The sequence below is a fragment of the Phoca vitulina genome, unplaced genomic scaffold (genome assembly GCF_004348235.1).
Source record: "Phoca vitulina isolate PV1807 unplaced genomic scaffold, GSC_HSeal_1.0 scaffold58, whole genome shotgun sequence".
NCBI classification, from domain to species: domain Eukaryota; kingdom Metazoa; phylum Chordata; class Mammalia; order Carnivora; family Phocidae; genus Phoca; species Phoca vitulina.
This window is the reverse complement of record NW_022589761.1, coordinates 5845297-5856295: the sequence shown is the minus strand read 5'-3', so window position 1 is coordinate 5856295 and position 10999 is coordinate 5845297. Positions and strand designations below refer to the sequence as shown.

At 53.4% G+C, this 10999-nt stretch overlaps 1 protein-coding gene across 1 annotated transcript; it reads left to right on the top strand.

The window, feature by feature from the left end:
- Window positions 1-1537: 1537 nt before the first annotated feature.
- On the top strand, window positions 1538-5761 carry SBSN (suprabasin). Its single transcript, XM_032390149.1, has 4 exons — window positions 1538-3076; window positions 4534-4599; window positions 4707-4751; window positions 5640-5761. Exons 1-4 carry the CDS (start codon window positions 1538-1540, stop codon window positions 5661-5663), a joined length of 1674 nt encoding a protein of 557 aa, XP_032246040.1. The 3' UTR covers window positions 5664-5761.
- Window positions 5762-10999: the final 5238 nt, after the last annotated feature.

The window sequence follows — 10999 nt, the reverse complement described above, 5'->3', positions numbered from 1 at the left end:
CCAACTTACCCACCCACTGGCTCTTGTTCTTCTGGTCTTGGCCTGCTTCTAGCCCCAGATAGCTACACTGCCACAGACCTCCCAGCCACCACCTGTCCTTCCTTCTGATGACCCTCTTCATGCCCAGGGTAGACTCCCAGCCATTCCCCTCCAACCCATGCCACCATGTCAATGCTTGGGGCTTTAGGTTGGGACCGAGGAGGCCCCAGGGGGAGGAAGGAAGGAAGGATGAGCCCCTGGCCTCCAGCCCAGGTTCTGGCTGACAGTCTCCCGCTGCCCCAGGTCTTCAGCCCCTCCCCGTGGCTGCCCCAACCGGCTTTTCAGGAGACACTGCGTCCTGTCCCAGCTCATGGCAATTGGTCCTCTGCCCTTGCCCAAGGGCTGGGAAGCAGGAAGCCAAGGTCCCGGCTCCAAAATCTATAAGCCTCCCCGAGGGGCCCCAGGCTGCTCTGGGGACCCAGGCACCCTTCTCTGCAGCACTCTCTGAGACCCAGGCTTGGCCTGTCTTCCCTGGGCTTCCCTTAGCAAGCATACTATGTGTACTTACATCACATACCTTTTTGGAGTGCTTCTTTAAATCCATCCATTTGTTCAATCTATAAATATTTACTGAACCCCAGGCAATGTTCTAAAAATTGGGGATACAGCAGTGACCAACACAAAAGCCCTGTCCTCTGGAAGTTTACAATCCGATAGGTGAGGCAGACAGTATAAAAGATAATTTCGGATCGTGGTAAGTGCTTATAAAAACCAAAGGATGATAACACCCAGGATAACTGAGAGATGGCCAGGGATGGTGTTTTTTTTTTTTTTTTTTTTTGTGGTGACATTTGAACCAAGAACAGACTAAGAAAGAACCCACCATGTGAAGATGTGAGTTCTGCTTTCCAGGCAGAGAGGACAGCATGTGCAAAGGCCATGAGGCGGGAATGAGCCCAGTATATCTGAGGACCCGGGAGAAGACCTGTGGGGCTGGGATGTAGTAAGCGTAGGGGGGTGTCAACGAGAACAGTGAGTTCTATTGATGTCAACTTGAACAGTGAGTCTCTGATGACTCCCTCAACTCCCCAAGAGTGCTCTCCTCCCCCCTGACTGAGCCTCCCATCTTCCTAGACTCTTGCTGCTGGGGAAACTGGATCCTTCGATCCCCTGAGAGGAGTGAAGAACTAGGCCTGGGTCCTGGGGATGGGGGTGATTGAAGGTGAGGTTGGGAGAGAGGAGGCCTGGATAGTGGGTGAGGAATGAAAAGAGGAGGTGGTTGGAAGGGCAGACATCTGGGCTTTGGGGTGGAGGGCCTGAGCTGGGCAAGGAGCAAAGATGCCACGTGAGTGTTCTCCATTCATGACTCACCTCTTCCTCCTCCTCTTCATTGCTCAATTCAAGTTCCCTGGGAAATACGTCCCTGACTGGGGACCAAGTCAGTGCCTCACAGGGGTAACTGAGTCATGAGGGGTGGAGAAGAGAGAGGGAGGTAGAGTATAAATAGCAGCTTTGCTTCCCTGGCTCCTCTCTGCATCCTCCCCACCCTTCCAACAACATGCACCTTGCCAGTTTGGTTAGCTCCTGCTCCCTCCTATTGCTATTGGGGGCCCTTCCTGGATGGGCGGCCAATGATGACCCCATTGAGAAGGTCATTGAAGGAATCAACCGAGGGCTGAGCAATGCAGAGAGAGAGGTGGGCAAGGCCCTGGAAGGCATCAATAATGGAATCACTCACGCTGGAAGGGAAGTGGAAAAAGTTTTTAATGGACTTAGCCACATGGGGAGCCAGGCCGGCAAGGAACTGGACAAAGACGTCCAGGGGCTCAACAACGGCTTGGACAAGGTAGCCCATGGGATCAACAGTGGCATCGGACAAGCAGGAAAGGAGGCAGAGAAATTTTCTCATGGGGTCAACAGCGCTGCTGGACAGGTTGGGAAGGAGGCAGACAAAGTGATTCAGGGGGTTCATCATGGGGTCAACCAGGTGGGAAGTGAGGCAGGGAGGTTTGGCCATGGGGTCCACCATGCTGCCGGGCAGGCTGGGAACGAGGCGGGGAGGTTTGGCCAGGGGGTCCACGATGCTGCGGGACAGGTTGGGAACGAAGCAGAGAAGTTTGGTCAGGGGGTCCATCATGGGGCTAACCAGGCTGGGAAGGAGGCGGAGAAGTTTGGTCAGGGGATCCATCATGGGGTTAACCAGGCTGGGAACGAGGCGGGGAGGTTTGGCCAGGGGGTCCATGATGCTGCGGGGCAGGTTGGGAACGAAGCAGAGAAGTTTGGTCAGGGAGTCCATCATGGGGTTAACCAGGCTGGGAAGGAGGTGGAGAAGTTTGGTCAGGGGATCCACCATGCTACTGGGCAGGCTGGGAATGAGGCAGAGAAGTTCGGCCATGGGGTCCATCATGGGGTTAACCAGGCTGGGAACGAGGCAGAGAAATTTGGTCAGGGGATCCATCATGGGGTTAACCAGGCTGGGAAGGAGGCGGAGAAGTTTGGCCAGGGGATCCATCACGGGGTTAACCAGGCTGGGAAGGAGGTAGAGAAGTTTGGCCAGGGGATCCATCATGGGGTTAACCAGGCTGGGAAGGAGGTGGAGAAGTTTGGCCAGGGGATCCACCATGCTGGTGGGCAGGTTGGGAAAGAGGGAGAAAAAATAATCCAAGGGGTCCATCATGGGGTTAACCAGGCTGGGAAGGAGGTGGAGAAGTTTGGCCATGATGTTCATTATGCTGCAGGGGAGGCTGGGGAAGAGGGAGACAAAATAGTCCAAGGGATCCATCCTGGGGTCAACCAGGCTGGGAAGGAGGTGGAGCACTTTGGCCAGGGAGTTCACCATGCCGTTGAACAGGCTGGAAAGGAGGCAGACAAAGTGGTCCAAGGGGTCCACGATGGGGTCAACCAGGCCGGGAAGGAGGCAGAGAAATTTGGCCAAGGGGTCAACCACGCTGCTGGCCAGGCTGGAAGGGAAGCGGAGAAACTTGGCCAAGGTGTCCACCATGCTGCTGGCCAGGCCGGGAAGGAGGTGGACAGGTTGCAGCAGAATGTTCATAATGGGGTCAACCAAGCCGGCAAGGAGGCCAACCAGCTGCTGAATGTAGGTGAACAGGGTTGGGTAAATGGGGAGAAGGGGCTGGGGGAGGGAGAGGTTAAGCTCTTGGGACATTTGGGTAGTCCATGTGGCCTTCATACAGTGAAAGAAGCTTGGGGATCTCTATGATCACGTTCCCTTTCTTCCTCTCCATCTCCTTACAAAGGAGCTGGTGCTCAGCTGGTCAGATGGATCAAACCATCTTGTCCGCAAAGCCCTAGATCAGACAGTGAGAACCTTTGCACTTCAGGGAGCTGCCCTCCTAGTTGAGGAGGTGTAAAGAGAGGAACATGAAGCCTCTCCTGGGGAACAGGAAATGATTACTGAGTAAAGATCTTGTGCAGTGCAAACAGAGTGAGTGTTGAGAAAACCCAGAGCATCAGAGTAAGCATGAGGAATGGCTTTGGGAGATAAGCCCTATTCTGTTTAATTTTCATAACAAGCCTCTGAGGTAGTCAGGGTGAGGATGCTGACTCCCTGATTCTCAGATAAGGAGATAGAAGTGAGGTTTTAAGGGGATTTGCCAAGGTCAGGTGGCTAGTGAGCAAGTCTGGCCAATCACAGGTCAGGGTTCTTTCTCTTCCCCCCACATTGCCCCATCGGAGGAGGTCTCCAGGAGGATTTCTGTAGAGGGAACATTTCTGTAGAGGCAACAAATACTGGAGGCCAGGGGGAGGCAAGGGGTGCCATTCACAGTGGGCCAGGCACCAACGAGGGGCTTGGGCAATAGGAGAAGGCTGACCCCTGCCTGCCTCAGTTCCCCACTCTCCAATCTCCATGAGGAGTCTTTGGGACACCATCTGGAGGACTGGCCCAGACCTGGAAGCCGATAGCCACATGGGCCACAAGCAGGGGACCCAGGGATGGGTGGGTGAGGAGGAAGGGACTCCACAGAAAGTGTGCACGGTAGAGGAATGGGCTCTGAGTCAGACGGCAGGCTTCACTGGGAAGGAGTCAGGAAGGGGAGGTTTGTTATGGGATTCAAAGCTGGCCCCAGCAGCAGCAAAGGCACGGCTGAGTATCTGAGGGGAAAATGAGGACAGGGATCAACCGAAGTTAGGGACCAGGCCAGAGGGGGTATAGAAGGGGTAGAGCTGAGGTCGGGGCTGAGGTTAAACTATGGTTCTAGGATTTGCATGGGTCCTCTGGGTTCCCTTTCCAGTTTCCATTCAGGCCCTTCTCATCGACTGAGGGCATTTCTTTCATTGAAATAAAAGGGAATTGGGGGAAGACTAGTCAGTAGGGGCAGACATCCTTCCAGGCTTTTCTTCCCATCTCACAGAATTCCCACAGCGACATGGGCTTTGGGTTTTCTTTCTGGATAATGAGGGGGTAGGGGGTTAGCTTCTGCCTCCCACCCTGGCCCCAATCACCCTAGAGGGCGGCAGGTCACCGGGGAAGAGGAACCTGGGAGATCCTCAAGGGCTGAGGGGTTGTAATGACAGTCTGGCCTTTGTCCGCAGGGCACTCACCCAGGCGTTTCCACCGGCCAGCACGGAGGGGGCGCAACCACAACAGTAACATCTGGAGTAAGTTTCCCAGGGCACAGCAAGGACTCAGTGGGGGGAGGGAAGGCCCTCCTACGATGGCGGTGGGACGGATGCTGGTGACCAACCCTCTTGTCCTTGAATTCCAGGCCTCGGTCAACAAGCCCTTCATCAACATTCCAGCTCTGTGGAAGGTGAGTGCCCAGGAGGTTTCAACTTTCTGCTCTCTGTCTCTGGAGACAGTCACACTCCCTTCCCACCGCCTGTCCACGGACAACTTCACTGTGGACAGACTCTCAGCCTTGCAGACACCATCCAACCTGTTTCCCAGCTCTGGCCTTTCCTTTCTTCACCTGCTCTTTGCCCCTCATACCCTGCTTTCCTCTTCTGGCTGCTTTCCATTCCTGCTGAGGCAAACGCAAGCTGGCAAAACAGACCCCCAGAGGCCAGCGAGGGAGGCGCGCTGCTGAAACCATCCCCTCCATGTGCTCACTGCTTCTCATCGGCTTCCCTCCGATTCCCTCCCTACCTCAACCCACTGTGAGGCCCTCTGCTGCCTTACAGCAGTATGCTGGGGGGTGGGAACCCGCGGCTCTGGGCTTTCCCTGGCTGACGGGACCCCCCAGTAGAAAGCCTCCTGGGGGACCCTGGTCCCTACCCTGGGCCCAGAGCAAAGTCCTAGCTTTGCAGTTTTCTCTTTGCATGTAGCGCATCACTGCATGAGCCTGGGGCAAAAGGAGGAGGGTGTGGAACAGCCCTTGTGGACCGTGCCGGAACCCAAAGGCACAGCCTTGTTTATTCCTGGGCTATGGGGGTGCCAGGGGACCCTCTGAGGCAAAACAGACAAGGCTTCTTGGCTCCTCCACAGGGCCCTGGCACCTCTCCCTGGGAGGGCTGGCTCCCTGTTCTTCCTGAATCTAGGAGCCACTTTGCTGAAGACATTCCGCAGAACATAAGCAACCCCTAGGCCTGAGAAGCTAATGCCCATGTCCCCCTCATTTCCCTAGGGGACGTGAGGGCAGAGGTCTTGGTCCCCTCAGGGCTGTGTTCCCTGCATTCATTTCCTCTCTCCTCTCTTCCAGAGCGTCGCCAACATCATTCCCTAAACTGATGCACTGGCCTCCCTCAGCAGACTGACATTCCTGTTGTCATACTAGCTGAAATGACCCGGAGGAGCTGAGGGCGGGGGGGCAGATTTCCTGAGTCCCGGGAGGAGGCTGTACTGGGGTTTGTGAATAAATATGACACATTATACTCCATCATGGTCCACTGTGCTCCCCGAGGAGGGGTGGGTGGGGGGAGGCTTCTCTTTCCTTGCCATTTTGTGGAAGGAGCTGGGGGCTGATGCACAGGAGGGCTGGGCTGGAGATTTCGGGCAGGTCAGATGTAAGAGGGCTCTCACAGGGACAAGCCAGGCTTCGCTAGTGGGCAAAATCCGTGCGTACTTGGCACTAAGGGGAGCATCTGTGCAGAGAAGGCCACTTCAGGCCAGCAGTGGGGGCAGAAGCAGCAGCGAAGAGAATGGCGGGAACCTAGGTGGAGCCCAAGGGGGTAGCATCCTCATTTGCGGGGTGTGGCACCAAAGGAATAACAATGGTAACTTGTAATTGTTGTGCAATGCTGGGCTCCCTGCTGGGTGCTTTCCACGCATGACATCACTGAATCCTCCCCCCCCCCCCCCCCCCGGCTTGGGTAAGAGGTTCTGTTATAGAGAAGCTCATGGAGGCTCCTGCAGGTTAAGAAACATGACCAAGGTCACATAGTCAGGAAGTGGAGGGGAAAGGACTTTGAGTTACAAAGCATATTCTGAAAGTACAGTCTTCCTTTTGGCATCAAGCAGTGGGGAATGATGCAGAGGGGAAAGGAAGAGATACGTGTGGGAGGTGCTTGCACGGGGAGGAGCACCAAAGGCCCAGGGGGAAAGCACGCTGGTGACAGGAGGGTGGGCCTCTTTATGATGGACAGGAATGGGGACACAGAGGGCCTGGTTTTCAGATGCATGATAGCAGCGACTGTTCACTAAGCACTAGCTAGCTTCCAGTACTGTGTGAAGAGCTGAAACCATTTAAGCCTCTCATAACCCAAAGGCAGAAGCCCTCTTGTGATCCCCATTGTATGGATGAGGAAAACGGAGGCTCAGAGGGGCCAGGGCCCTGGCTGTCCACTGCCAGAACCTGACCTTTCACAGTTGCCTAGAAAGTCTCTAGAAGGCTTGCCAAGCACTGGCCTGTGCCCCAGGAGATGTGCATTCCTAGTAGGACCATGTACCTGTGGGCAGCTTCCTTCCCTTCTGGGGGCCACAATTTCCTTCTATATACGTGTGTGTTCGTGTGTGTGTGTGTGGGGGGGCCGTTGTCTGCAGGGGAGGACTACAAACATGGCTTCCAACACCAAAATTCCATCAATTGTGGGACCAAAAATAAGGGGCCAAAAATTGCCCTTGGGGAATTTACAGGCTTCCCAGGGTATACAAGGTGCATAAACAGAATATGAAAACAAATATGAAGCAATGCATCGATAAGAACTAGATGCCACTAGGAGGGGTGGGGGTGGGGGCTGCATGTGTACAATAAAGGTGACGCTCCCGAGACTTCCTGTTCACTGCATTTTTCCTGATTTGTAGAATACCATTATTTTTATGACCTATGGTTCTTCCCTTCCCCTACGATATTTTAATTTGAAAATATTTCAAATGCACCATAAAGATGAGTTTTATAGTGAATACCTGCGTAGCCACCCCTTACAGTCCACCATTAACATTTTACTCTCCTTGCTTTATCACACGTCCATCTGTCACATATCTACCCATCTAGCCACGCATCAATACGTTAAATGGCAATTGTCCATTTCCCGCATTTTAATAAACAAGAAGCATTCATTCACATCACACATTTATTGAGGGTCTACTCTGTGCTGGAGCTCATTTCATACAAACTGGAGTCGTCCCTTCTGGAAAGGGCATATTCTAGGGAATCTCTCTTTCCTGAAGTAAAAGCTTTCACCAATTTTATTTGTATGCACATTTTCTTGCTGGGTTTACTTGGATGGGGGTCCTGAAAGTGTCAAAGTGATATGGGATAATCCTATGTGTGTGTGTGTGGGGGGGTGTCAATCTTGGGAGGCTCCTGGAAAAGAACTTAGCCGGTTTTCAAGGGTAAACGAGGCATGGCTCACTTCTGCCTCGGGGTCTGGTGTGCACCTCCCTCTGCTAGGAATATTCTCCGTGTCCCTCCTTCCCCCTGTGCTGGTGCCTCCTTACCCTGCAGGTGTCGGCTGTCTTGACCACACCACCCAAACAAAGGGCCGCCTTTCCTATTCTCTGGCCTGGCACACTGATCTTTTTCTTCACAGTGCTTATGACAATGTGTAATTATATATTTACTCATTTAATGTCCATTTTCCCCCTAGACTAACATGTTCCAGAGGAGAGGCCGAGGCCAGGCACACATGGCTGGCAGCTAACAGAGGGGAGGCTCTCTTTTATTGGGTGCTGACTACGTCTGTGCTGAGCACTTACGGACATGATTCATTCCATCCTCTCGAGCTCCCCGTAAGGCAGGCACCATGATGGTCGCCCTTCCAGACTGAGGCCGCCCAGCTAGTGAGTGGTGATGGCCCGGCTCCTCCTAGTCAGGAGCACTTCCCTGCTGCTGGTCTCTGCTGGTGGCTGAGATGGCCGGCCTCCCTGGGACCCTCGGGGAGGGGGAGGGAGCTACTTCAAAATAAGTCCTCTTTAAAATTAAGTTTCTGCCTTCAGGAGGTGCGTGTGTGCCTGTGTGTGTCTCACAATTAAACTGCCAAGAAAATACTCCAACATCAACGTGCCCACCACTAGCAAGAACACATAGTGAGTGCACAGGAGCATGCCAGGCATTGTTCTGAGCACCCCGCCAGGATTCCCTCACTTCACCCTCGCATTCCTGCCTCTGACAGACAAGGAAACCACTGCACAGGTGGGTTAAGATCACAGCTAGTAAGGGGAGGAGTCAGGATTTGAAGCTCGGCGGCAGGATAGGTACTGCACACAGGTGGATCAGCAGATGCCAGCTGGAGGCTCAGGATACCACCGAGGGGAGCAGAGACACCACCCAGATCCAAAGCCCCATTTCCTCTCTCCACTTGAGTCCAGCCTCTGTCCCCCGCACTCCGAAGCCTCCTCCCTGGTCTCTGTACCCACCTCCTGCCCCCTGCCCCCCAGCCTATTCCTCAGAGGGACCCTGTTAACACTGAGTCAGACCATAGCCCTCCTCAGTCAAAACCTTCCCCTGGTTCTACTTCATTCAGAATAAGAATCAGAATCCTCACAATGGCCCCAAGTCCCCCTGTCTGGGCCGGTTTCTCTTTGACTTCAACTCTTCCCATTTCCTCCCCTGCTCCAGTCACAATGGTCCTCAAATAGAGTAAGTAGGTTCCTACCCCAGGGCCTTTGCACTGCTGTCCCTCCACTTGGGATACTCTATCCCCAGACATCCTCATGGCTCACTCTCTCACTTCCTTTGGGTGTCAGTTCATAGGTCACATCTCGAAGAGGCTTTCCTGGTTACCTGATTTAAAATACTCTGTCTTCTCTAGTCCCTCACCTCCCTGTATTTTTCTTCATTAGTGCTCACCACCTGATACATTTATTGTCCAACCTCCTCACAATGAATATGAGCTCCCTAAGGAGAGAGATTTAGACGATCTTCTTCCACACTGTATCCCCCGTGCCTAGAACAGGTGTGACACACAATAGGTACTCAATAAATACTTACGGAATGAATGAAATAGTGACTTAGAAAAGCTGAAATCACAGGACATGAGGTCAGGCAGGTCAGATTTGTGGACGCCATTAGGTACAAGAACAAAGGAGGCATGGATGTAGGAGAAAAAGCTGTTTGGAGTCAGACAGACCTGGGTCATATTCGGGCAGCACCATTTTACCACCATCTCTTTTAAATACGCTATTATGTATGTGTTTACCAGCCCTGGGCCTCAGTTACCTCACCTGTAAAATGGGAATGTCTACACTCCCCCGCCCCCACCCCGAGGTTGTCATAAGGATTAAATGAGATCATGCATGTGGAAGCACTTAGCCTTCTATTTGGTTCACAACAGGTATTTCATAAATATGCCTGCAGACCACGTGAGGTGACCTTTCAGGTCCAGAGATGCCTGAAGGTAGTTTTCTCCAAAAGGCAGAGCATGGGAGTGCATGGGAGAATCCAGCTGGTTCAGGAACATGGCTTTGAATAAGTCTGAATCACACAGTGAGAGCCGGGTCCTTTTCTCAATTTTCTCTGAAACTTTCTGATTATGTTAGAGAGGAAGACTCAACTTCTGTGCTCCTGTGCCTTGACTACCTCCCTCATACTTGCCAATCTCCTTTTTTAACACAGGACCCGCAGCCAGCTATCATGTAATAGCATTGTGGGCTTCTATGTTTTCTGGTACTTTCTCTTTATGGGCAAGTGATCCTGGCTCTCCACTTACAGTAGCAACATAAAATATGCTTAAGAAAGTAAGCTGGCTTAAAGAAAAATACTAGTAACAGAGCTGGGTCAGGGGGCAGATACATACCACGGTGAAGGTGGTATCCCATGAGGGAAGTGTGGGAAGGAGTCTCTGAGGCAGGGAGCGCTCTACCTCCAGCCCCATGGTCCTGCCCTTGGACGTGGAAGCAGCCGGCTCAGGGGCCGAGGTGTCCATCAGCAATCCAGAGGCCTCAGATTTACTCCTGTCCCCTGCCCCTGCCCTCCATAAGGCCCCAGGGCAAAACCACCACCAATTCCATCCAGAGAAGAGTGAAGGTTTTGACAAGCAGGGGGAGATCTGAGACAGATGATGAAAGAACGTGCTGGGAGCAGGGTTTAGGAGTGGAGCAGGCCTGGGCTTGGCTTTGGCTCTACCACACACCACCATTCCCCTCTGAGCCCCAGATTCTCTGTCTCTAAGCGGGGTAATACTAAGACTATCTGCCAGGGCTGTGTGAGCCTTAAAGCGCTTAGTCCGGCGCTGCGCACACAGAGCTGTGGATAGACTGGAGCTGCATGGACGATTATGATGATGGCTACCACTACCACCATTATCACTGTCATTAAAGAGAGGTGGAATAACAGGGAGGTAGGAGGTGCCCAGGACAGAGAGGGATTGTGTTTACGCGGTGAGAGGTGTTGGATGTTACAAGTTGGGGTGCGGGTGCTGGGGTGGAGAGAGACTGACTGAGAGACATTGGGAAAGGCAGATGGAAACTGGCCCCTCCTAACTTGGTGATGAGTTCCAGTGATACAAGGCCGGCGACAAGTGGGAGGCCCAGGGGCCCTGGGAGCAGAGAAGCAGCCAGGTGCTGGACAGGGGTAAGATGGGGAAGATGCCTGAGCCCTGTGTCCTGGGCTGGGACGAGGAGAGGGCCATGCTGCTGACCTAGGGCCCTGGAAGGGGGTGGGGTAGGGGGCTCGCGCTGACC

Bases quoted from the DNA above. Each gene is read 5' to 3' on its own strand.
- SBSN (XM_032390149.1), top strand. From the start codon at position 1,538: ATGCACCTTGCCAGTTTGGTTAGCTCCTGCTCCCTCCTATTGCTATTG. The intron at 3,077-4,533 runs GTAGGTGAACAG...CTTTGTCCGCAG, and splicing joins AGGCCAACCAGCTGCTGAAT to GGCACTCACCCAGGCGTTTC. The intron at 4,600-4,706 runs GTAAGTTTCCCA...CTTGAATTCCAG, and splicing joins CCACAACAGTAACATCTGGA to GCCTCGGTCAACAAGCCCTT.